The 24,732-nt window shown below is 39.7% G+C and overlaps 1 protein-coding gene across 4 annotated transcripts in view; it reads left to right on the forward strand.

Moving 5' to 3' along the window:
- Positions 1-13,604: 13,604 nt before the first annotated feature.
- LOC146325270 (A-type voltage-gated potassium channel KCND3-like) overlaps positions 13,605-24,732 on the forward strand; it is a 142,705-nt gene continuing 131,577 nt past the window's right edge. For all 4 annotated transcript variants that reach the window (XM_084721175.1, XM_084721176.1, XM_084721177.1 and 1 more), the window contains exons 1-2: positions 13,605-13,893; positions 14,754-15,933. In XM_084721175.1, the coding sequence (XP_084577301.1) occupies positions 14,831-15,933 (1,103 nt within the window). In that variant the 5' untranslated portion in view covers positions 13,605-13,893; positions 14,754-14,830. The remainder of the gene's footprint in view (positions 13,894-14,753; positions 15,934-24,732) is intronic.

The raw sequence follows: 24,732 nt of genomic DNA on the forward strand, positions 1-24,732 counted from the left end.
AGCCTTATTCTCATTTCTATTTTCTTTGTTTACGTATTTCTGTTCTTGAATGGGAGCGACTGTAAAATCAGCCTAATCCCCCTTTGGGATCAGTATAAGTATTTCTGATTGTCAGTCTGTCAGGCTCATTGTACAACTTAGCTCAATTTTCACCTTCAAATGGCATTAATGTAATAACTCAGAGTGTCACTTTTATGTTTTTCATGTAATATGTGTAAATTTTTGACAGGTGAACAATGCCACATTGATGTAAATTTGCACAGCAGATTATGTTCTGTATGCTACATAAAATGTTAAAATATACCATTAAATTTGAATTACTGCTACGGCAAAATGGCATGTTTTCATTTTAGACATGAATTACTCTCCTTAATTACATGGCAATCTGTCTAATTGATGTTGGTATAAAGACAGTGAATCAAGGTGTTAATATTGCTATTAGAGCCACACAGCTGGCATGGCTTACAGTAAAACAAATAAAGCACAGTTCACATGTTTACCTGATTGTTCTGATATTATTGTACCAACAAATACTTATACAGATGGAGTAAACACACAAAAAAAATTCAGAACTCTTATATTGTGATAGCACTACTTGAGGGTGCTTTGCCATGTTGGTCCCATCAAAGCATTAGTTTGAATGATCTGTGAAAGGTGTTTGGATTGAAGCTAGGAAATAACAACCTTGGTATTTCAGTCCTGGCCTTGTAAAGTAAAATATGCTGTCGTATGGATGTGTGTGTTGTTCAGAAAAGGTTACGCTCGGTGTGTGTCCCTCTGGCTCTGTGTTCAACACTGACTGTGACTGATTAAGGGAAAAGTGTGTCTGTTCAATGTAAATGTGGTAGTAGGGCCTTGACAGGTAGATTGTAACTTAGATGAGTGTAATTCTCAGTGGAAGACACAGTCCTGTATGACACCGACTGTCAGAAAGTGATAATGTTCACTCCATGAAAATATAGGAGCCAATAATTTAAAAGAAATTGTGAATCTGTTACTGCAATAGCACAAACGTGTCTATCAATTCTTTGCATTTCTGTTGTTATATTTTATTGCAGTAATATTATCCTGCTTAGGACACCCGTCAGCCATTCAACCATAGATTTTTGTCTCCTCATGGGTAATTCGGGGTTATGGTTCCACTATAAATAAGCAGCATAAAGAAGTGCTGTGTGCATTCTCTTGCTGTTGATATGGTTCTGCCTTCAGCTGCATAAGGGTCAAATTTCTGCATCAAATTCAGGATATGGCTCAGGAGGTAGAGCAGGACATCTATCATAATGTTCGAGGTTTGGTCTCTGGTTGCTCCCGTCTACATGTCAAAGTGTCCTTTGGCAAGACACTGAACCCCAAAATAATCTCAGTGGTCAGCACCTTAGAATGGTAGCCGATGTGTAAATGGGTAAATGAGTGGCAAACTGAAAAGCCCTTTAGAAAAAGTCTGAGTCTGAATGAGGCTCAACTTTTCTTCCAAATATTTATTTCACATAAATGTGGACTGTCCCATTCAGTTGTAGGATGAACAATCCCAGAACAGGATTTTGTGGTATTTTTCACTGCAGAGTCCTGCATGGGTTAAGTTGCACCCACTGGCATACCCAAAGCTCAGTACTGGAACCGTCCAGTTACCCGCAATTATCGTCATGTAAAATCCTAACCCGCACAAACTGGTTAATATCCTGGTTAAGGTTAAAGTCAAGTGTCTGTGACCCAAAGCATGATTAAACACACATACTCAATCACTCACATGACACTCACTTGTGTTCTGGGAAATGTATCTGTCAAGTGTTGCAGCATCTGTGCTCCTGCAGGTATTTTCTCAGCTGTGATGTTCCTAGTTTGCATTTATCAAAAGCTAAAGCCCCTTTTACACTGGACAAAAAAATGGGACAAACATCAAGTTTTTGTCCTCAATGGGAAGGGGTACAATTGGCCTCCAGTCCTGATTCTGCATTTATCACAGGAATTTATCTCCTCTAGCTCCAATCGTTAGTGATGAAAACATGACACCTGGGTGGAAATGCTAATCATCACCCCTTTCCAGCAAAGTCAAAGAAGGCTTGTCACCTCCATCGGTAATGTCTGCAACTTCCTCATATGCATATGCTACTTGGCTTGATTCAGTTTGACTCAGTGGGTCAGCCCAGCAAAGAGGAGTTTGCACCCACTTGAAGGTATGTATTTAACTGATACACATTCGCCTCAAGTCAAATGTCTGTAAATGGTGGATAAAAATTTAATCTCCTCTAAGTTCTTCAGAATAAAAGTTCCCCATTTAAAAAAATAAAAATAAAAGTTTTTATTATGAAGGGGCAAAAGCAGGAGATGTTGAGTTTTCATCTGCAGTAATTTAATATGACTTCTATACAGCTTAAAGTGAACATCAAACAGTCAAATAAAGCAGATACCTGAAAGTACAAACTGCAACAAAGGAGAGACACTAAATTTCAAACCACAGAAATTAAGTTAGAAGCTACAAAGGTCCTGAGAGTTGAACACAGACTTTTAAAAACATATTTCTCCCTGCTCTCCTGCACAAATTGAGTCTCTGCTTTCTAGTGCACATCAAATCGGGCTACAAGAAAAGGGATAATTATGTGTTTTTAGTGTGTTTCATACACATTAAAAAAGCACTAATTTTGGTGTAAAACGGCATACTACTTTCTGGCACTTTTTACAGGCAGCAAAGCCACTAACACTGCTAATTCCACAGTCTCTGATCCCACCAGTGTCCAACTTTGCCTATGGCAATGTATTGCCCACAGTTTGGTACCTAGCACTGGCTATTTTTGTCATCATGTCATCCATTATGATGTACTAGCTTGCAGCTGGCCAACATCACTCTCAGATCAGTGGCATTCCATTATTTGCAGGGATGTGAATTTAGAGGTCAAAGGTTGCATCGAAGGCTTTTGCAATAAAGAAATAATTCTGGTGGTTGATTAGGCTTGAGCTATTATTATCCAGGGGATGTAAAAATGTTTTGGGGGATGTTTTTGTTCTCACTCCCTGTTTAGTTCATTTTTACCCATGCCCTTGAATTTATATAAATATACTTTTTACCCATTACACAACCTTTTTGCAGGGTACCTGCAAGGACTCTGGCAGGACTTTGTTTCTCTGATAAGGTGCACCGTCTGGAATGATACAGACATTGTATAGTTTGTTAAGGTTGAACCAACATTGTTTAGGTGGTTCTCACAGCTGTGTGCCTCTCCTTTCAGGGTCTGTCAATCACAACTAAGTGGGAAGAAACCACATCCAGATTTAAGGCATGCTCCCAGCTGTAGCTGCACCAAACAGGAGCCTGATGAGGCTTCGGGGGGAAACTAGCTTAGCTGTCCTACTTGGCTTGTTGCCATGGCAGCCCTGATCTCAATAAGTGATCTGACAAATGATGGATCAATTAAATATTTCCTGTTTTTCCTTGCTGTTTTCCTCGGTGTGTGTGAGTCATTTCTTGCTAAAGATTCTCCATAAGAAAAACAGCTGGAAGAGCTGCAGACCTTTAGTGATTAATCTGTGGGCCTTAATGTTCTGATAGTAGCATAAAGCCATATCCGTAATGTATTTTAAATCATGTTCCTTCATTATAATGCACTCATCACACTTTAATAGGATGGCACGTAATGCTCTGTGAGCAACACTTCAAAATCAATTAAAGATACTCTTCATTTCCACAATGTCAGCAGTTGTAGTCTCCAAACTTTAAGGCAAAGTGCAAATAAAAAAAGAAAAAAAAAAATCACATTACTCTCTTGAGGCACTGACAGAAAAGGAAAAATGATTCTACCATCCAGTCTTCTGCTCTGCTTATCAACAAGAGTTTAGGCTATAATTAATTTCCCTCATGAGGAATTCACAAACCTGTACTTTTTGTAGGTTATTTAAGAAGTCCGTTTCAAATGAGTGGCCTTCCCACAAAACCACTTCATCAACATACGTGACAAACAAAGGAAGATTAAAAAAAAAAAAAAATGATGCTAGAATTAATATAATATAATATAAAATGTTGCCATATATTGTACAAGTGTAAAATGGTGTAGGTTTTCAGCCATATTTTATAATGCCTTTAGGAGATTATAATATATCATTAATGAATATACAGCTGTCTGTTAAAAAAATATTACAACATGCTGCTGTAGGGTCTGCATGTGTTTACAGGGAGGTCGGTGTGCGTTGGCAGTAGATTTTCTGCGAGCATCGGTATATGTCTAGAATATCAACGACCTCTTTACACCTGTGATTGCTCTGCCCCGAGGTGCAGACTGATGAAAGAGAAAATTGGGAGTAGAGAGTCAGAGGTGAGTTTCAGGGCTTTTTCTCTCAGCATCCCTGTCTGAGGGTGAAAATTATCCTCCAGACTGTTTGCTGATTGCAAACTCAGTGTTGGCTCTTACGTAACATAAACATAACCCCGGTGGAATTAACTCTACATTGTTAGTCTTTACATTGGCACAGTCATTAAATTTTGATTGGGTTTTGTCCTTTACCTTTGAGCTACAACAGCTTCCTGAGCGACCTTACTTGAATGACAAGTGGAAACTCAACAGTGCTTACTGCTACTTTTCTAAAATAAGCACAGGTGATATACAGTCAAATCAAAGGGCGATTTGAGATAGTATACAGGGCCTGCTCTGCCAGAACTGCTCTCCTGGTCCCTCGGTGAGAGCCAACTCAGTTTGGCCATCAGTAGACAAAGTGTGATATTTTACAGGGTTGGAATGGATGCAGGAGGATCTGCTGTCTTTAGTCTCTTCTGGTGCTGGAACAGGGCCAAGAGCACATCTATAACCCACCCCGTGTCACTGACTGCCTCCCTGAACAGTAGACAGAGGGGCTGCCAAGTCAGTGTTTGGCACTCCAAGGATAAACTCCACCACAGTCAGAGACTAAATCCCCAAAGGAAGATTTCAGATACCTAATGGGGATTAGACAAACTAAGAAGGAAGGTTGTGGGGAATTTGTGAATAACTGAACTCAAGGAAGCCAGCAAACAAACAAATGCACAATAAGGAAAATGCCAAAAGAAAAAACTCTGTTTACTCATGTGAGGAAACTGCATATGAGAGAAATCTTAATATGTAGTTGTGTTTATTTTGCTGAATGCTGTGTGTGTGTGTGTGTGTGTGTGTGTGTGTGTGTGTGTGTGTGTGTGTGTGTGTGTGTGTGTGTGTGTGTGTGTGTGGCAGCCTTGAGGTGGCCATCAGCAGTCAGCAGAAGTATCAAGGTAACAGCAGTGAGAGCGATAGAGAAGGGAAATTAATTGTCAGCTTTAGCTCAGCATTTCTATCAGTAAACTCTGCTCATTAGATCAGAGCTGTTTCCTCTTTGCGGGCCACCGGAGGCCCTTTAAGTCACGTCTTTCACGGAGGAGGCAAAGACACAAATACACACAAACTGCATCAGGCTGGGAACAGCATTAATTGCTTTGATGCATCAAGTATTCACGTATGTTTAATACGTTAATACGTTAATGTGTTCTCCTTTCACCTGTCTTCATTTATTAAACTCATATTCCAGTGTATATGTAGTGTATTTGTAAAGAGAAAATATATCAGCATCAGGTAGAGAGACAGCAAACTAAGAATTTCATTGCATTGATAACATGTTTCTGTGTATAATAATGTAGCCTTTGAATCCTTGAAACATGTTTATAAAAAAAACAAAAAAAACACTTAAGTAAATATTGTAAGAAATGTAAGAGTATAGACCTTCACAGAAATATTCATGTACCTTTTCAGTTTGTACTCTGTGTCTTTGCAAATAATGGTGTGTATTCATTTAAAATGATAAATTGAGAGTCACCCTGGCTTGAAGCAAAAGTTGAGTGCTTCAATGCTTCTGTAAACAACTTACTGTACTAATGATTTATGTACAAAGCTGGTATTCTCACTAAACATCGCAAAGCAAATGATGATCTATAATTACTTAGCTATTTATACATTTCTAACATATTCTTTTCTTAAAATAAGTTGCCAATAGTGTAATTTCTTTTTCAAATTTAAATACAAATACAATTAACAGTAAACACAGGATGTTTAATCATTTATTCATTTATTAATTCATCTTCACAATTTTTGACAGGAAGAGGAAAATGAAATTATCTCACTATATTAGCAGAGGTTTTTCTTTCTTTCTTTTTTTTAACCCTTGACACAGTGGTCTTCAAGGGGTCCACAAAGTTACTGCAGGGGGGCTCCAAACTATTCTGAAAGTTTTTTAAATATTCAATTTTGTGCAAATTATGGAATTATGCTAAAAAGAATATTTAATCTAGACAACACTGACAAAGGGCTACCAATGAATCCTCATACAATGTGAGCTAACTAACCTACTAAATCTGTGCAGCACCTATCCATAACAGCAAACTGGTTAGTTTATTGAAACTTACTGAAACACTGGTCAGATACAGACACTCCTGTGAGCCACAATGGACAGTTATGGTAACTCATCTCTCTATACAAGGGCTACATGGCCTGAAAAAACACTGGCCTGAAAAAACACTGACCCCTGCTCGAACAAGCTGTAATTACAACTTCATTATGTTTGTAAACTTTATTCAAACCCACAGAATTTTATTTTGACTTACAATGGAGACCCAAAACTTCTCAAGCTAAATTATGGGGAAATGTGTCTGAAAGGATGGAGGGAAGGAAGTTTCACCCAGTTTCACTCATCATACATCTTCAGTGAGGAAGTGGAACAGGATTATCCAGAATATATATGAATTAAAGTTTGAGAGACAGTGAGGAGTAAGCTTAAAGCAATATTTTAACATTTTGGGGAAATTCACTTATTCCCTTTGCTGCCGAAAGTTAGATGAAAGCAGATGGATACCTCCCTCATATCCGCACGATAACTATGAAGCTGGAGCCGAGAGACAGCTAACTTAACATAAAGACTGGAAACGGGGGAAACAGGTAGCCAAGCTCTTTCCAAAGATAATAAATCTCCCTATCAGCACCTCTAAAGGTTAGCAATTACCACTCAATATCCTCGTCTTCTAAAAAGTGAAAAAAGTGTTGAAGTGTTGAAAAATGTGTTGAAACCACAAAGTTCTCTTTTTTTAACATACAACATGTATGCTAAGCTAAGCTAACCAGCTGTTGGCTGTAATTCCTATGTACAAAATCAGAGTGTCATCAATCAAGTGATGGTAAAATGCAACCTCAAAAATGGTTGCAATCTGCCATTAAACAGAAAGAAGAAGCACACAGCTGATAAACATGGAGGAGCCAGGAGGGAAAAGGAGGCGGAAGTGTTGTTTGCAAGTTTGCTAACTAATTTTAAGGTAATGTTCCCCGCCCATAATTAAAGCTTGCTAGGTAGCTAGCAGCAAACAAGCTAATTTAACATTAGCTATATGGTAGTGTGTGATTTGTTGACAGCATGGGACAACAAATCTGCTTAACTGCATATATACATATACATATACATATACATATACATGCATATGGAGCATATAGACAGACCTCAGGAATGTACATATGATGCTTTTGAATAATAGATGTTAAATGTTGATCTGCAGGAGAATTAATATATGAAATCAATACAGAAAGCCTGAGAGCCAGACTGCATTACATACCATTGTACTTTCAATTGTCACCTGTTGCCTGAATTTAGCTTTTCCTTTACATTACCTGAGATACTTCCACTATAAATTAATGCAGAGGGCACAAATTAGTTCATTACAATTCAAAGAATGCAGAAAAGAAGTGTTTGATGCTCAAACTTTCCCCTAGAAAAGCTGAATATACAGTACATTAGGACTAAACAATGTGTAATAATTCATATGTAGGTCATCTAGACGACTGGTAGACTGATAAAGTGGTGGAGTCCGTGGTGTTTTATTGCTGGGGATGATTTTCCACTAATATGGACACTTGTTTCCCTCAGGACTACTGTTAAACAAAGCTATTTACTCAAATTATCCTCCAAAGTTTTGTTACCGAAACATGAGTAGTTTGTTTCTGGAGGCACTGTGTGGCAAACTGAGAGGATTTAGAATTTTAATGTCAGTGTAGTGTCTTCAGATAATTACAGAGGGCAGTTGACCATGAAATTCAACCCACCTTGTTATTCAGTGACATTTGAATTATTGGAATCGCTCACAGACTCATCAGTTGAAGAGGCCAGTCTCTCTCAGTGTGGTGTGTGTTTATGTGTCTGAGTGACTGTGTGTCTGTGTGTGTTTTCTTGAACTTCTATTCTTGTGACAACCAGTTTGAGTCTATGGAGTGGAGACATTTTTCACGAGGTGAGGTCATTTTAGCCATTCTGTATTTTATCAAGGGGGCGGTTTACGGTCAGGGACTTAATTGAGTCAACGCTTCTAAGGATAGATATACAAGGGCACTGAGGCATAAACAAGTACGTGTGTGTGTCTGTGTGTGTGCGTGTGCATGTACAAGAATGTGTGTACCTGTATCTAAATAACAATCACCGTAATTTGTCATTTCAAAGAGTCCATAAACTTCACAGAGGGATACACGGTGAGTAATATGGTGTGTATGCCAAAGTATTAATTTTTTACATTATGCACATGCAGGATTAGGAGGGTTAATTTAAAAATGTATTCCGATACAATTACTAATTACTAGTGCTGTCAATCGATTGAAATATTTAATCGCATGACTGTCTGTAGTTAATCACAATTAATCGCGAATTAATCACACATTTTTTTTTATTGGTTCAAAACGTACCTTATTTTTGAAGTGTTTAAAGTGTAATTCAAATGTAACTTTATTAAATAAAATACATTAACCAAAAACAATGGCAAATATTGTCCAGAAAGCCTCAAAGGCAATGCATTTGGCATTAAAAGTATATGCTGAAATAATAAGATGACAAATCCAAGTCCATCAGGAACAGATGAACATATTGACCATTAAGGCCAAAACACACTAAAAACTTAAATAGAAAAGTCAACTTAAGTTTCTATGGAACTGCAGGCTTCAGATTTAAAATTTCAACACCACAGAACCAGTAGTTGTTTAAGAAAATGTCACTATTTATTTGTATGTATATTTATTTAGGATTATTATTGTTAATAATAGTTTATTTCTTTAATAAAATATTGTCCTCTGAGGAGAAAAATCCTCACCTTTATTCACCTCAGTCTATATAATGATGAAATGGTGCACGATATTCATGTCTTTGTATTATTGCAGCAGGATCATTTACTTCAGTGTCACTCTGATAGTTTACATCAGTGAGGATGTTTTAGACCACAGCAGACAGCAAACTGCACACCGACACACACCGAGGAGATGAAGAGGAGAGACAGAGTCTGGACTCTGCATCATTCTGTTACTTTGGATTACTAAATATAGTGAAATTGTTTAGACTAATGCATCACCACATACAGTCAGATGATGACAGAACTGTGATGTTCCTTTCTTCTGATTTGTGAAGCAGTAAAGCATTTTTTCAGGCCATGATAATGAATTGAGACCAGAGTGGCGTTGTGTAGAGATATTGTAATGTGTGCGCATTGTGCATGCTAGTCTATCATTCTTTATTTTATAATATGTATTTTAAAACTGTAATCCTGCTAACAAACCCAGTTTTGGGGAAATGTATGCCTTTTGTAACTGTAATGCGACACAGTTGCCTTTTTTGTATCCAAATTACATAAGCCCATTACCTGTAACCCTGAACACATATACAGTATATCCATAACCAGAGTCAGATAACCATGTGTGCAGCAGTATGTATAGGAGCTGGTTACCCTGACCCTATTGATATTCCAGTGGACCATGTGTATCAGAGGCATATGATCCCTGTTGACTTAATTAGGGCTGCATATTGTTCTGCAAAGCATTGAATAATGTGGGGACAGAGACACTGACATGGTCTGACTCTGAATATAAATGACCATGTTCTCGTACAAATTATTCTCCTCCCAATTATGAGCTTTAGCATCAATATTTCAGGCTTGATTGACATGTTTCGGTAAAACAATGAAGACGTCAAACTGGATTAACTTGTATCCATCAGAATAACACTGTCTAAGCTGCTGCAGTGTGAGTGTAAAACCACCCGTCCAAAGGAATTACATAGCTGATACAACAAGTTTACAGTAATATGTGGTGTAAAAGGTAGAATATTGTCCAGAGATTCACTTACTGTACACGCTGCACCTGCTTCTCTTCAGTACAGACAATGATTGCTCTGAGAGCTTTTCCACTGGGGCCCTTTTCTTTTGCTTTGCATTCATGAGTAAACTTACACATAGAGATGATTACCAGACTCTGCAGACAGCCAGGCCACCAGAAAAGAATGCAAACATAAAATATCAAGGGCCGAGATACAGTGTATACCGTAGCTCAGATTCTGCCACGGGAGAAATATGGCAAGATATTATTTTATGCCCTTTTTCGTTGTAGCTTTCTGTCTGATTGAATAAGTATTGTCAGGTTAGGTGAGGTTCATGCCCTCCATTAATATGTTTTGCTGTGTATACATCTGAAAGGTAGTGATCCACTGAAACCACAGAGGTCTCCATGGGATCCAGATCTTGTGTTATTGCCACAGGTGTCAGGTCTGCATTTAACTATGCAGGAGAAAATATATCTTTAAACCAGTAGCATATGTAAAATATTTATTCTGCTAAACGACAATTATATTTTGAAGTTTGCTTCATGGATATTTAACAGGTTAGAAAATTATAATCATATATCTGTCGCTCCCAGTTAAGAATGTTTTATTGTTGGAGCAGGCTGTGAAAATAGGACTTTTAATTATTTCTATTAGTCTCTGAAGCATATAAACAAATTAATTTAGTTTCTATGACTTTACATAAATTCTTAGAGATTTATTATGAACTTGCTGCTCTTTTTGAGTGTAGCTGCTTGTTAATTGATACCAGTGTTCTCTTCCTGTTATCTACTCAGGTTGGCCACATTTTGGATCAGATCTAATTATCCTCAGGTCTGTTCGGATCAGGTCTCTCGTTGATTTATGCACATTGGGTTTGAGTAAGTTTTCCACTAGTTCATTTTGAAATGGGCCAAATATTTTGGACTAGTGAAGAGCTCTATTTCAGAGGGCTGACAGAGGTTCACAGTTGAACAGGGTCATTAAAAATTCCAAGGGGAGTATCTAAAGCACCTATAATCAATATTTTTTTTATGATAACAACGTTAAAATGTGAACACAATGTGTCAGTATGGAAGGAGTCACTCATAGTGATGAACCGGCAGCTCTCCTCGGCTTTACAGTGAGTTTCACCTCATTGTTAAACGGTAAATGGACTGCATTCCATATAGTGCTTGTCTAGTGTATCGACTCAAAGAGCTTTACAACTACATGTCACATTCAACATTCACACACACATGGTTCAGTATGTTAACCAAGGACTCTTTGAAATGTGGACTGGAGGAGTTGGGGATCGACCTGCTCTACCACCTTTACTGTTTTGGTTCACTCTCACTGCTTAGAGCATTGTCTTTTATAGTGAGCATCACCACAGTTTGTGAAATAATGTAGATGGACACAAACTGTTAATACTTTTCCATGACAGTAAGCCTGACTTTCAAAGACATAAGACCAAAAATAGAAGTAGCAGTGGTAGTGGAAGGATCGGTTAAACAAAGGACTTTCAGTTATTTCAGCCCAAACCACAATCTTTTCCTAAACCTACCCAAGAGCTTTATTTTGAAAGTGTGATGGAGCATATTTATTATTGCTAAACTGACCATGAAATGAAAATGGTGGTGGATAATACATTAGTTTGAAAGCCACACCGGTGTCACCAAAAAAGAAAAAAAAAACATTTCATGGGTTAAATTTCAGTAGGCCTAATATTTGTGATGTGTTTTTGAACATTTTCAGCATTTAGCAGCTAAAAAGTCGATATTTCCCCCAAGAGACCAAAACAAATTAGTCTCTAAATGTTTTTCTCAATAGAAACTGAGGACAATCTCCAAACTATCGATAAAACTGTGTGACATTGGAGGGAGATTGTAGTTTCCAGTGTGTGTCCTTGACAAATTGTAAGAGGCGTAGGTGTCTGTACTTGCCTTGGATTTAGAAATCCCTCGATGATCTGTAGACAGCAAGATCGCAGAATGTCGGCATCACATCTTCAACAACAAGGCTACAGTCAGTATAAATTTCCAACAACTGCTGCTGTTTGCCCCCTTCACAATGCCCCTTTAATTACACTTAAAATTAATACAGAATGCTTGTCAAATGAGTAAGTGTCTGTTTTTGAGTCGTAAGGAATCATCAATAATCTTTTAGAAGGAGTAGATGTTTATAAGGGGTAAATTGAGCAAAATGTTAATGGAGTCTGGCAGGCAGTCACTGAACACTGAAGTGTGTTTTTTTCAGAAGAGTGGGCTTTTGTTTTCAGTATAATGAACTTAACTATACATCAACAGACATCCAACAGTTATAAACAGCTGATCAGATTACAGTGCAGGATTCGTCATTGTTTGTCATTGTCAAAATATAATGTTGTGCTTGTCTTGCGCTTGTGTGGGCCCAGCATCCCTGCAGCCTGGGCTACTGCAGAAACATGGTGGTGCAACACAATGGACTCAAGAGGACCTGTGCCCTTCGTAGATGTAACTGGCTCATGAAAATCCCACAAGAATTCTATATAAAATATCTCTAAAGTCTGCACAATGTCAGTACTGGACAAAGAAAAAGCAACAGATTACTATTTTTTTTCTTTTTGAATCTGCATTGTAAGAGCTCAGACTATTCGTTTATGTATAAATTATGAAGATCTAAAATTCCTAAACTATTGTTATAGTGGTGTTTTTGTGGAAAATCAACAGTACCCCCTTGTGACTAACAACTTAAAATCATATCTTTAAAAAAACTGTACTTTAACCTGTTTTAAACATTTAATTGTATTTGTGTTAAGCTGCAAAGGAAATTATAAAATTCCACCGTGGACACTGATGGGTTAAATAGGTTTATTTCATATATGGGCTATGGTTCCAACTTATTATTTGGACTGTGGTAGTCATTTCTGAATAGGGTCTTCTCTAAAAGGTTATTAAGTCAGTATCATGTTCACAAGTCGTTTCTGCAGCCTCCAAGTGTCCAACAATCAGTTATTGCAGTTACTGTTTAATTAAAGATAAAAGGTGCCCAGGGTGGTCTTGTTCCAGGGCCTTTGAATCCTTATCTACGTCCCTGCTGGCACATATCCTGTGGTAACTCAGCTGGCAGTAGTTGCTTTTGATATGTGGAAATACTATTGGTTCAATAGAGCGCATTGACTGGTTGGATAGCTTATCCATTTTTGCCCTGAGGAGGGGGAAACCCTTTTGTCAATGAATTTTGAGTGATGAGGGAGGGGTTTATCTTTTTCTTCTTCTTCTTCTTCTTCTTCTTCTTCTCTCTCTCCCTCTCTCTTTCATCACTGTAACCCAGTTTCTGCGCATCGTTCTCAGTCCTGATCGAGGTTTCCCAGAACTGCAGTTTTAGTCCACAATCCGCCCTGCATGCGCAGAGAGACAGAGAAACAGAGAGAGAGAGAGAGAGAGAGAGAGAGAGAGAGAGAGAGAGAGAGAGAGAGAGAGAGAGAGCGCTCCTCCTCCTCCTCCTCCGTCTCTTCCCACCACTCACCCCGAAAAGCCAACCCAAGACGGTCTCCACGGCGGAGTCCTCTCATCATTTCTCCTCTCGCACAATGGCAACTGAATTAAAACAGCTGTGGTACGTCGGTCTCCGGTACTTTTCCGCTTTCACCTCAGCGGCAGCGTTCGTCTAGCGTGGCTCTGCTCTTCGCTAAATAACTTCTGCTTTCCTCGTATTTTTTTTTCCCCCCCCTCCTCAGACACGCTTTACAGAAATAACCAAACCTACGACTTGTAACTAAACTGCTCTGGAAGAAGGTCGCGTTTCTTTGGATGGAGAATTTTAAAATCGGTGAGTTGTAGAATCGATCATGAACTGTGTTTTAGTTATCAACCTGTTCGAGAAACGGTATCGCTTTTGCTTGTTCCGTGAAGCCACTTCTGTCATCCAGAATATTCAAAAAAAAGGCTTTTCAGAATCGGGTCACATGAAGCTAAATCCAATCATGAATAAGCCTGAACTAGTTTAATTAAATTTGAATAAAATAAAGATTCATCTTTGACTCTCTAGTTGGAACTCAACAGGTTTTGATTCTCTTGCTTGCATCTCTCTCTTAAGAAGACTGAAGCCTTGTAAATGTGCCTTTTTTATAGAGTTCAATAAAAAGAAGCACCAAGATAGCCTATTTTATGATGCAGTTGCTTGCCTTCAGTTTTTAAAGTCTCAGATGCAGTGAACTGTGGTCCTGAGAAGGATGCCTCTTAACTGTAACTCAATAGAGGGGATGTGAGAAATATAGCCTTAAAGTAATTATAGGGAAGATGATGCTTAGTGGAAATTGCAGTATGTCCCTGTAACGATATTAAAGCTTAACCATATCAAATATATATCTATATTTTTGTAGTGCACTGTAAAGATTTCTCGCCTGATTTTAAATTGTATTTCCATTAAAGATACTTTTTTGCTGTCTCAGCTAGACTGCCCTCTTGAGATCTGAGTTGTATTGTTCATCTTCGTTGTTACATTCATTCACTTTTTTCACTAGATCATTTTCTGTAACACCTCTTTCCTCTGTCCTACATCTGTAACATTCATTTATCTTAAATTCTCATTCTTTCTTTTCATTTGTCATCAGTTGGTTTCACTCGCTCATAATCAAAACAGCTCTGTCCGTCCTATTCTAACAAACTCCCTTGATCTTTTCCCTTCAGATGGTGAATGAGCTGAAGTCAAGCTGGTTGTGAAGGTGCTGGACTTGTTCCCCCCTACGCCCCAAGCCGGACACAGCATGGCGGCGGGAGTAGCGGCATGGCTTCCCTTTGCCCGGGCGGCAGCGATCGGCTGGATGCCCGTGGCCAATTTGCCCATGCCAGTGGCACCCACTGAGAAGAACAAGCGGCAGGACGAGTTGATCATTCTTAATGTCAGTGGACGCCGCTTCCAGACCTGGAGGAACACGCTGGACCGCTATCCAGACACCCTGCTGGGGAGCTCAGAGAAGGAGTTCTTCTACAACGAGGAGACCAAAGAGTACTTCTTCGACCGGGACCCTGACGTGTTCCGCAGCGTTCTCAACTTCTACCGCACAGGCAAGCTCCACTACCCACGCTACGAGTGCATCTCCTCCTATGACGAGGAGTTAGCCTTCTTTGGCATCGTCCCAGAGATCATCGGCGACTGCTGCTATGAAGAGTACAAGGATAGGAAGAGGGAGAATGCGGAGCGTCTGATGGATGACCAGGAGGACAACAAGGACGCTAAGCTGCCGAACATGACCTTCAGGGAGACCATGTGGCGGGCTTTCGAGAACCCCCACACTTCGACCATGGCACTTGTCTTCTACTATGTCACTGGCTTCTTCATCGCTGTCTCTGTCATCACCAATGTGGTGGAGACGGTGCCCTGCGGCTCAGCACCTAACCAGAAGGAGGTGCCATGTGGCGAGCGCTACACTGTGGCCTTTTTCTGCATGGACACGGCCTGCGTCATGATCTTCACCGTGGAGTACCTGATGCGCTTGTTCGCTGCGCCCAGCCGTTACCGCTTCATGCGGTCTGTCATGAGCATCATTGACGTGGTGGCCATCTTGCCCTACTACATTGGCCTGGTGATGACTGACAACGAGGACGTGAGTGGCGCCTTTGTGACGCTCCGTGTTTTTCGCGTGTTCCGTATCTTTAAGTTCTCCCGCCACTCGCAGGGCCTGCGTATCCTGGGCTACACGCTGAAGAGCTGTGCCTCGGAGCTGGGCTTCCTGCTCTTCTCCCTCACTATGGCCATAATTATCTTTGCTACTGTCATGTTCTACGCAGAGAAGGGTTCAAGCTCCAGCAAATTCACCAGCATCCCAGCCTCCTTCTGGTACACCATCGTTACTATGACAACGCTCGGGTAAGAGCAGAGCAGACACCTCTTTTATCTGGTTGCAAGTGCTTTGTGTGTGTATGCCAGTGTGTGTGGATGTGTATTTAGTTGGGTCTGTTACGTGTGAGTAAATGTTTGATTGTGATTTGACTTGAAATGTGTGTCTGACTCTGGCCCAAAACCTGCAACTGCTTCAGAAGTCATTGCCACCCCTTCTAAGACATAGTCGAGAAACTTTACGCATAATGACAGGACGCTACAGAGACTTTTGACTTGGCTTCTAGGGGAAAAGCAGCCTTTTAAAATGTTTTCTCCCAGTAATGGCTGACCATTGCATGCCCTTTATACATCACCAATAATAGAGAAAAAGAGGGATGTAGGAGATTGTAGAGAAAAAAGGAAACGTTGAAAGCACCTTAGTGAAACAAAAACATAGGAAAGGAAATGGAAAATCCGAGATTACACCATTACCTCCCTCTCCAACTTGCCCTGTGGTTAGCAGCAGCGCTCTTTCGGCTCAGAATGAACTGAAACAGTGACTTTGCATTTTGAGAGCCCTCCTCCTCCTCCACTCACTCATTGTGAGTTATACTAGTTGCTGGCCTTGAAAATTAAGTGCCTCTTGGTACAAAGGCTCCGATGCAGAATATTAACATGCTCTCCATTTTAAGAGGCAAGTGAGTGGTTCAGTTATTTGTGTTTGGATAACAGGTAGAGATAATTATCGTTATTAACACGCAGGTTTACAAGGTATACATGTTTTCATTGTTTACTGAATACCTAATTAACCTGCAGCCCAGTGCTGCTGTTATTATTTTCTTTTACAAGGTCGTGAATTGCCTTTGATTTTACAAGATGAACCTGAGGAGCATTTTGATACTTTAATTTACTACATCTCTCAACCTGTTTTTCTTCATTTTTATGTCATCATATATTTCCAACACTCGTTTTATGTCAGTGAGGCGATCTATACATATATCATTAATTTTATACACACACACAGTTATGTGATGCGGCACTATTAGGCCTAATGGTAATGTGTTTCATGAGCGTCCCCTGTTGTGGATGTGTGAGTCAGACTGAGAGGCTGACAAATTGCAGCATCCTGCTAAATGTCAGAGTCATGGAGGCCATAAATGGCTCTGAGCTCATTGCCGTGACACACTTGGCACCCTGTTATCGTGTCCTGCCATTCACAACCTGCCCAGAAGATCTGGTGTCGAGCAGATGTTTGATCATTCTGGATTGGTTGTCTGGTCCCTGGACAGATGAACAGCCGGTGAATTGTGGGAAATAATGCTGGCATTCTCTGCTCCGTTGTCTTTTAATTTTATGAACATGCAGCAGCTTGATTTGCTAACCCCTTAGCCTACCTGTCTCTTCCCACTGGAGTGAGACCTGAGATGCTAAACCGGTCTCCTGTTGCTTTTACAGTAGGACTGTTGAAGAGGGGGGTGTGCATATGTGTGCCTATGTGTGTATTAAGAGGGGGGTAGTTGTTGAGCTTGGCCTCATCAATAAAGCAGGGGCCAGAAGTGGGTGTCAGAGTGACTAATGATGTGGCCCACTGCATCTGCTGACTAATGTAAACCTGCCTGACATTCTGGTCTCTGCTCTCGGTTTACGTCATAAACACACACAGACTAACCCTATATATACACAAAGGCAACATTTGGCTTTATGCACGTATGAACACATAAAGACAAATATTTCTTTTTTTGTGCTTAAGAGACCTTGCATGTGGGTTTTCCTTCCTCCGTGGGCGTTTTTCTGTTTCACAGGGTCTTCCAGTGAATGTGATTTCAGATTCAGAAACAAGACTCTTTCCTCTGCTAACTTGCATTGAAATCTGTGGAAACGTGTCTCGTCTCTCTGCTTTTCTGCAATTTATAATCATCTGACTAAGTAAGATGAAAGCCAGTTCCCACAGACGATGTTTTCCTTGACTTCTTGTCTCCCTGTCTAGGTGCCTCAGGGCTTAGTGTTGTGCTGTCGAGAGTGTGTTCTGCTTTGTTCTCTCGTGGTGATACTCGTATCATCTGCACTCTCAGGTTTAATTTACTGCTATCTTTGTGAGCTTTAGCCCCGATATCTGCGCTGCACTCTGAGAAAGTATGTTTGTGTGGGTTTTGATCTTTTTGGTGTGTCCATGTGTGTCAGATTGTGGCCTGTTAGGTGTTACACACACACACACACACACACACGCATTTGTATTCAATAGCACTAGGATACACAGCAGCAAGGTTGCCCTATCTGTGCCACATACATGCCTGTTGCCTGTTGAGCGTTTTGTTTATCTGACAATAATCCAGCCTCAATCAGAGTCCGTAATCCCCCTACAACAAAGGGAAATACAAGGTGAATAGCTTTTTGAAGTGCAGCTCTCCTCTTGCATCCCAGAAATGGAAGGTTTTTGTTTTTATGACAACAGTGTGTAATAATGAAGGAAACTAAAAAAGAAGAGGGGTCATTATGTCACTGGTGCAACACTTGAAATTACTTGGGGCAGTTAAAATAGTCCTTCATCTCTTTCCTGTTTCACAGGTCAGAGTTCTGCACAGGTCCAGTTTTGCAAACCCGCATCCACAAAGCTTGGTACCAGATCGACCTGTTGCCCGCAATGATTAATTTTTAGGCTTCTTGCCTTTATTGTTATAGGACAGCTGAAGATACGACAGGAAAGGGGGTAGAGAGAGAGAGAGGGGATGACACGCAGCAAATGGGCTTCAGGCGGGAATCAAACCAGTAGCCGCTGCAGAGGACTGAGCCTCAACACATGGTGTGCACGCTCTACCAACTGAGCTATAGGGACGCCCTGCAATTATCTCTTTAAGTCAAGTTGTGCAACCCAATCCGCACCTGTGATTGAGATTAGTAAAAGACTAACATTAGTAAATTAGCTAAACTGTGATAATATCCTAGCTAAAGTAACTTTGAGCCCATTAGCTAATGTTATAAAACATAACCTACCATTTTTGATATGGTGACCAGGTGTTACATAGATTCATGTAACCTAGAGATGAAATTGTATGAAAATTTCATGTCATGATTATAGTGACCAAAATTAGCTTGGTTATCATTATCATTGAGGTGTGGTTAAAGTGTGCTGAAAATGTGATAACACTGTATTAGCTATTATTAGCCATATCAATGAAAGCAGCCTCTGAATTGAAATAAAAGGAATATTTATTTATCCTGAGCTCAATATTTTAAAGGAACACGTAAATTTGATTTAACATTAGCCTATACATTATGCCTATAATCATATCTGGATATTATTTGGACCAACATCAAATAAACAAAGGCACACATTTGTAAAAATCAGTCAGTATGCTATTGTCTGAAGTCTGATCTTTCATTTGGTAGAGGGATTTCTCCATTAAAGGTCATAAAACATAGATATGTTGGGTTTTAGTGTGCTTCTCTGTGCATCTCCCGTAGGCTTCAATAGAACTGGTACCAAAGTCTGGCACCAAGCAGAGCATTGAATATTTTTTATGATGTAATGACTCTTCTTTTTCAGTTTCCTTGGTCAAAACAGAAGGAAAATTGAGCCTGGGCTGAGAAGAGAGGGAGAAAAATAGGGATTGAGAAAAAGACACAATCAGACCTCTATTTATTGCATCTGACTTTTTAGTTATATCAAAAGCGGATTACAGCAAGACAAAATTGCAGGGGACATATTTTGGTATAAACTGGCTTTGGTACAAACAAGATAAGAGTCTGAAATCCCCCCAAAAAAGCGGACCCTGGAGGCTGCGCTGCTCCTCATGACCAACTGGACAAAAGGAGGTTTAACCATCCATGCAAGTTAGAAAGCCACCAACCAACACTGCAATCCTCCGAGCCCTGCGCTCACTCTATAGCAGAGCTAAACAGCTTAGCTAAAATCCTGCAAATGAGGGGCAGGCAGGCAGGCAGGCACACAGTGGTGAGGCTTTAGCTAAATCTGAGACATTTAGGCGATAGGACCTGTGAGGGATTTTGTTCCCTGGGTTGTTAAACAAATTGATTTTGACCTTTGAGTGATAATAACTTTGAGCATTTGTCATATTTGGTTGAACCTGTATTATGAACTGTTGTCTGGATGGGTAGTAAGCGTGATGGTTGTTTTTGTGAGAGAGACTCAGCAACTGCTAAATGTCAGCTTTTCATTACTGGTCCATATAGACTTCATGTTGACATTTTTATTCACATTGTGGACGAGACACAATAAGCTAATGAAAGAAAACTTGACTTAATCCTCCTAGTGTGATCCCAGTTCAGCAGTTAAATTTGTAATGATCCCTAACAAGACTTTTGTCTTTTGTTTTCATTACGTTTATTCATCATGATCTGTTTAGAGATTTTTTTTTACGTAGGGCGCTGGGACTAAGTGCTTTAATGGCTTTCATTTTAATCATACTGAGTCTAAAATATTACCAGACACTGAACCTCTAAATGCAGTAGCAAATGTTTGTACTTCTTAAAAGCCCTCGGTGCTGATTGTCAAATTGAATTTTATCTAATGAAGGAGGACTTGTGAAAGTGAGCTGAAAAGATCCCTGCCGGTGTTTTGAATCTCTGGAGCGGCTTACCCCCAAAATCCCTCTCTGCTGTCAGATAGAGTAAAAAGGGTGTTCCGATTGCCATTGTAGAGACCACCCTCCATCAGCACTGGTCGCTGCCATCAGACAGCTGGTGAGACTCAAAGGGGTCCACTATATAAAGAGGTTCCTGTGAGTGAGCTATTATAGCAAACATATATACCAGTATTGGCTGCGGGAGCTGTTACACAGCTCTTAAACCATAGGCTGTTTCCAAACTCTGAATAGCTCCAATTTGTCCAGTGATTCATGTAGTTTTGGCATTGGGCTCATTGATGGCTGTTAATCATGCTTGGAAAAACAGTCGACCAATCAGAGCTTTGTAGGCTGGATATGAATGTTGACATCATTTCCCTGCATAGCTTGCCAGTAGGTTTTGATATGATACCAGTATAGTAAAAGGCCTCTGATACTGTGGTATCAGATATTGGCAAGTATTTGAGTCTATGCACCAGACCAACACCACGTAATTTATTAGCCCCAAAATGGGACTCGGCTGTTTTCCAGCAGCATCCCACATGCCAAATTCTATATGGTCATTGGTGGAGAGAAACACCAGCTTTACCTCTGCATCGGGTCATGTTGCAGAGTCTGCATTAGAGTCTGTGTCGGGGGGGGAATAACGCAGTCGACTGTGTATTTCCCAGTTAGAGTTTCTCAAGGAGTTGCCAGTCTTGGCAGAGACTGATGTTGCAAACCTGACTAACTAGGTTACTGACTTACTGGCTAATCAACAGTACCGTGAGTACCTTCTGCATAAATTGTACATAATCTGCTATTGAACTGTGAATACAGGTGCTGTTATTTCAGTGTTTATTTCCTGATTTGATTTGGTTTGATGAGGATCCGTGGTAACGCCCAGAGCTGACTTTTTAAATTGTCTTTCTTGTGTGATTGTGAGCTGGATTGGACTGAACTCTTTTGCAGTTATGGCAAAAACAAAACAGACTTCTTGACGAGTTGATTGAGCCACTTTTTATTTTCTTAAAACACACTGGTGTCGGATCGGCTGATATGCAAAATTTAGGTATCAGAATCGTAGCAGGAATTTAAAAGTGGAATTGGAAAATCTGTTAGCTACCTAGCAACATTCTATCTTAGCACAGTCGAACTTTTAATAGTAGCCTATACCTGAGTGCAGTTAAGTTTGAGTGTTAATGTTTACACCAAATTTCATAAAGGAGGCTTAGTCAAACCTTAATTTACTTGGTTTTAGTTTTTAGTGGAAGCCTGGTATTTTTCAGTGACAGTGAAAAAATTAAACTTTAATTTATCATCAGACAAGCTAATGGCTAACACAGAAGCAGCTGGTTTACACTTTGTAGTAGCTATAATTCTGGTCTGCTTACCTACATTTTTTTTGATGAGCAACAAAAGCCTTGTTTGCTTCCCATCCACCACATGAGTGTCAAATATTACAACCATTACAATCAATAGATCAATTTGTCAACACAATAATGCAGGTATGACTTCAGCTCGCATTAGTTAGTACCATAGCTAAAGGTTTTAACTTATGTCCTCCTACACAGAGTGGGGAAAGATAAGGAGACCTTTGGGCTGTTGCGGCAGTTGAATATTGTATTTTTTTCCTAGAGGACAGCTTGACTCTCCCTTCCCTCCAACTGTGTTTTTTTCATGTTTTCTCATCACATAGGAATTATTTTCACTTCTTTGGAATCAGAAACCAAACAATTTCCATGCATAGTGCATTACAGAAGCTTTATTTAAAACAACAACAATAATAATATACTTTTAAAATACAGGAAACATTGTAGATCTACATAATATCTATAATATAATGATGGTAAAATGGCTGTTTTTGCAGATTTTCACACCACATTTTTCACAACATTAGCACCACTAATGTGACTAATACTTTATTATATAATTTGCGTTTGTTATCTCATAGTCAATTTGCAAGGCTGCAAACTGATTCTATAAATGATGTGTATTTGCCTGAGCAATAAAAAGCAAGTATTTCCAATGCTCTTTTTGAATGCACTCTGTTACACATAACAAAACATGTCCGCTGTTCTCTACGCATCTTGTCATCTTTGCGGACTCATTAGGCTTTGTTGCGTGCACATAGTATTGATGAGAGCTGGAGTGTTTGGTTGTGTTGTACTCATTAGCATATAGCCATGCCTGAGTATGATTAATATCCTTATCAAAGACCAGCTTCTTTTGATCACTGCTCCTCTAAGATCAATGCACCGCTCTCTGTCTTCCAGACAACCACACCAGACCTTTCACGTACAGTGTCGTTTGCTTTGCTGCATGGATTTGCGTGTGCATTTAGAGGATGTGTGACTGGGGCCTGCTAGTGTTAACTTGTGCTTATAAATGTGTGTGTGTGTGTGCGCGCGCATGTGTTTCCACCCTCTGACACAACTCATTGTCGCCAAGCTCTGATTTATAGAGCATTTATTTTGGAGCCAACAGCTTGTGAAAAACAATGATCAATGCAGATGAGCGAATATTGATTTGGGGACTAGTGAGAAATGTGGCAGCCATTGTTAGTGCTACTAATTACAATTGGTGATGAGAGTATGACTTAAAGATAGCACCTAAATGTGATGTCGCTGACCCTTTATCTTGGATTTATGAGCGTGGTTAAGAAAGTAATTTGTCCATGGTGATTTAGGTCCAGTCAGTTCGTAACCTCTCTGTTTTTTTAAGGTCAGGATTAGTGGTGGGCTGACCTGCACTCACACAGCATCAGTTAAGACTTATTTTAAGTTTGCATAATGACAGGAGATCATGAGTGCATGACATGCATAGAGCACTCTGCAGGGGCTTGGAGTGTGAATGATTTATGGCTCTTTCATGACTACTGTAAATGCAGCATGTAAGAAATCTGAGATTAGAACATTTGGCTCTGGTTACTGGTTATTATTAAGAAACCATGTTCTGAAATGTATGTTGAAATGCAAATGTGTACAGTCCTCTCCTTTGCATACACTGAACCAAATAAAAAAAAGATATTCCCTTCAATATCATTAATTTCATCATTAAATCAAGATTAATTATTCATGGAAATAGTAAGAGTTATTATCATGGGGTTTCAAGGGATTTACTCATGGGGTTGATATATGGAGATATTCCAGGCAACATTTACATTTACAGTCACAGCATTTGGCAGACACTCTTATCCAGAGCGACTCACATTACTCCTTAGTATTCATAATTTAGACAACTCCATCAATTGAAGTAAGAACATCCCAGTGATTAGCTAATCATAAGATCTTGATGTACTAGTACTAAAGAGTGCAATGTGTGCTGAACTAACCCACTTAAACTCCCTTCAGAATTCTGTTTAAATAGCACAAAGCAGCCAACCACGCTTCTTTACTTTTAAATAATGTCTTTTCTGTAGAAAATGCAGGGCAACAACTGTTACTGTACATTAGGGGAACAAGAGCAGCAAAAATGACTATTTATCGCAGTTTGCAAAACAGCATTGAGCAAGTACATGTCACTAGTACTCTATGTACACCTGGCATGAACCTGGATATCCCTTGAGGATAAGGGAAAACACATTAATACCAGTGGTAGACTTGTCACAGTACCATAATTTTGAACTGCCATATGTTGCTAGTATAAAACAATGCTGCTTGATATCACGACAAAAAGGATAAAAAAGTTTTAGGTGCACAAAATAAGGCTATTTTTTCTTTAAATAACAACATACACACAGTGCTGGTCCTCAAAAAGTCACTGAACAGTATCTGGTTTTGCTATGCAGCAAGCCAAATTTCAGGCAGGACAATAAAGACTGAATTGAACTGAGGTCTTTAATGAGCACTTAGCTCATTTTATACCTTCAATAGTTTTGGTGCTTTCAATAATGCAACATATATTGTATTATTTTATACATGTTTTGTGTACACGATGAAATATTTAAGTATTGATACTTTTGACAACCTTTACTAGTGGTGTAAATGAAAAGGCCTGTGGATCACTATCCAGATGTCAGGTTAATAATAGGTAGAAATTGGGACTAGAACAGATACACTAGCTGCTTCGCCACTGTTATGTCACATATGGGCAAGCTTGTCTATGCCACGGCCAGTTTTGTTTCAGTTTTTGCATCCAGTCTTAGATTAAGCCTCAGGGGCACTATGTCAGGGTGAGTTTCCCGGTGTTGATTGGCCCATCGGTTGACCATGGGCCAAGCAGGACTAACCAGGGCTAACTGTGGCCTGAGGCGGAGGCAAGGGCCATGAGCAGGAATGTGGGC

The sequence above is a fragment of the Lutjanus erythropterus genome, chromosome 6 (genome assembly GCF_056507025.1).
Source record: "Lutjanus erythropterus isolate fLutEry1 chromosome 6, fLutEry1.hap2, whole genome shotgun sequence".
NCBI classification, from domain to species: domain Eukaryota; kingdom Metazoa; phylum Chordata; class Actinopteri; order Lutjaniformes; family Lutjanidae; genus Lutjanus; species Lutjanus erythropterus.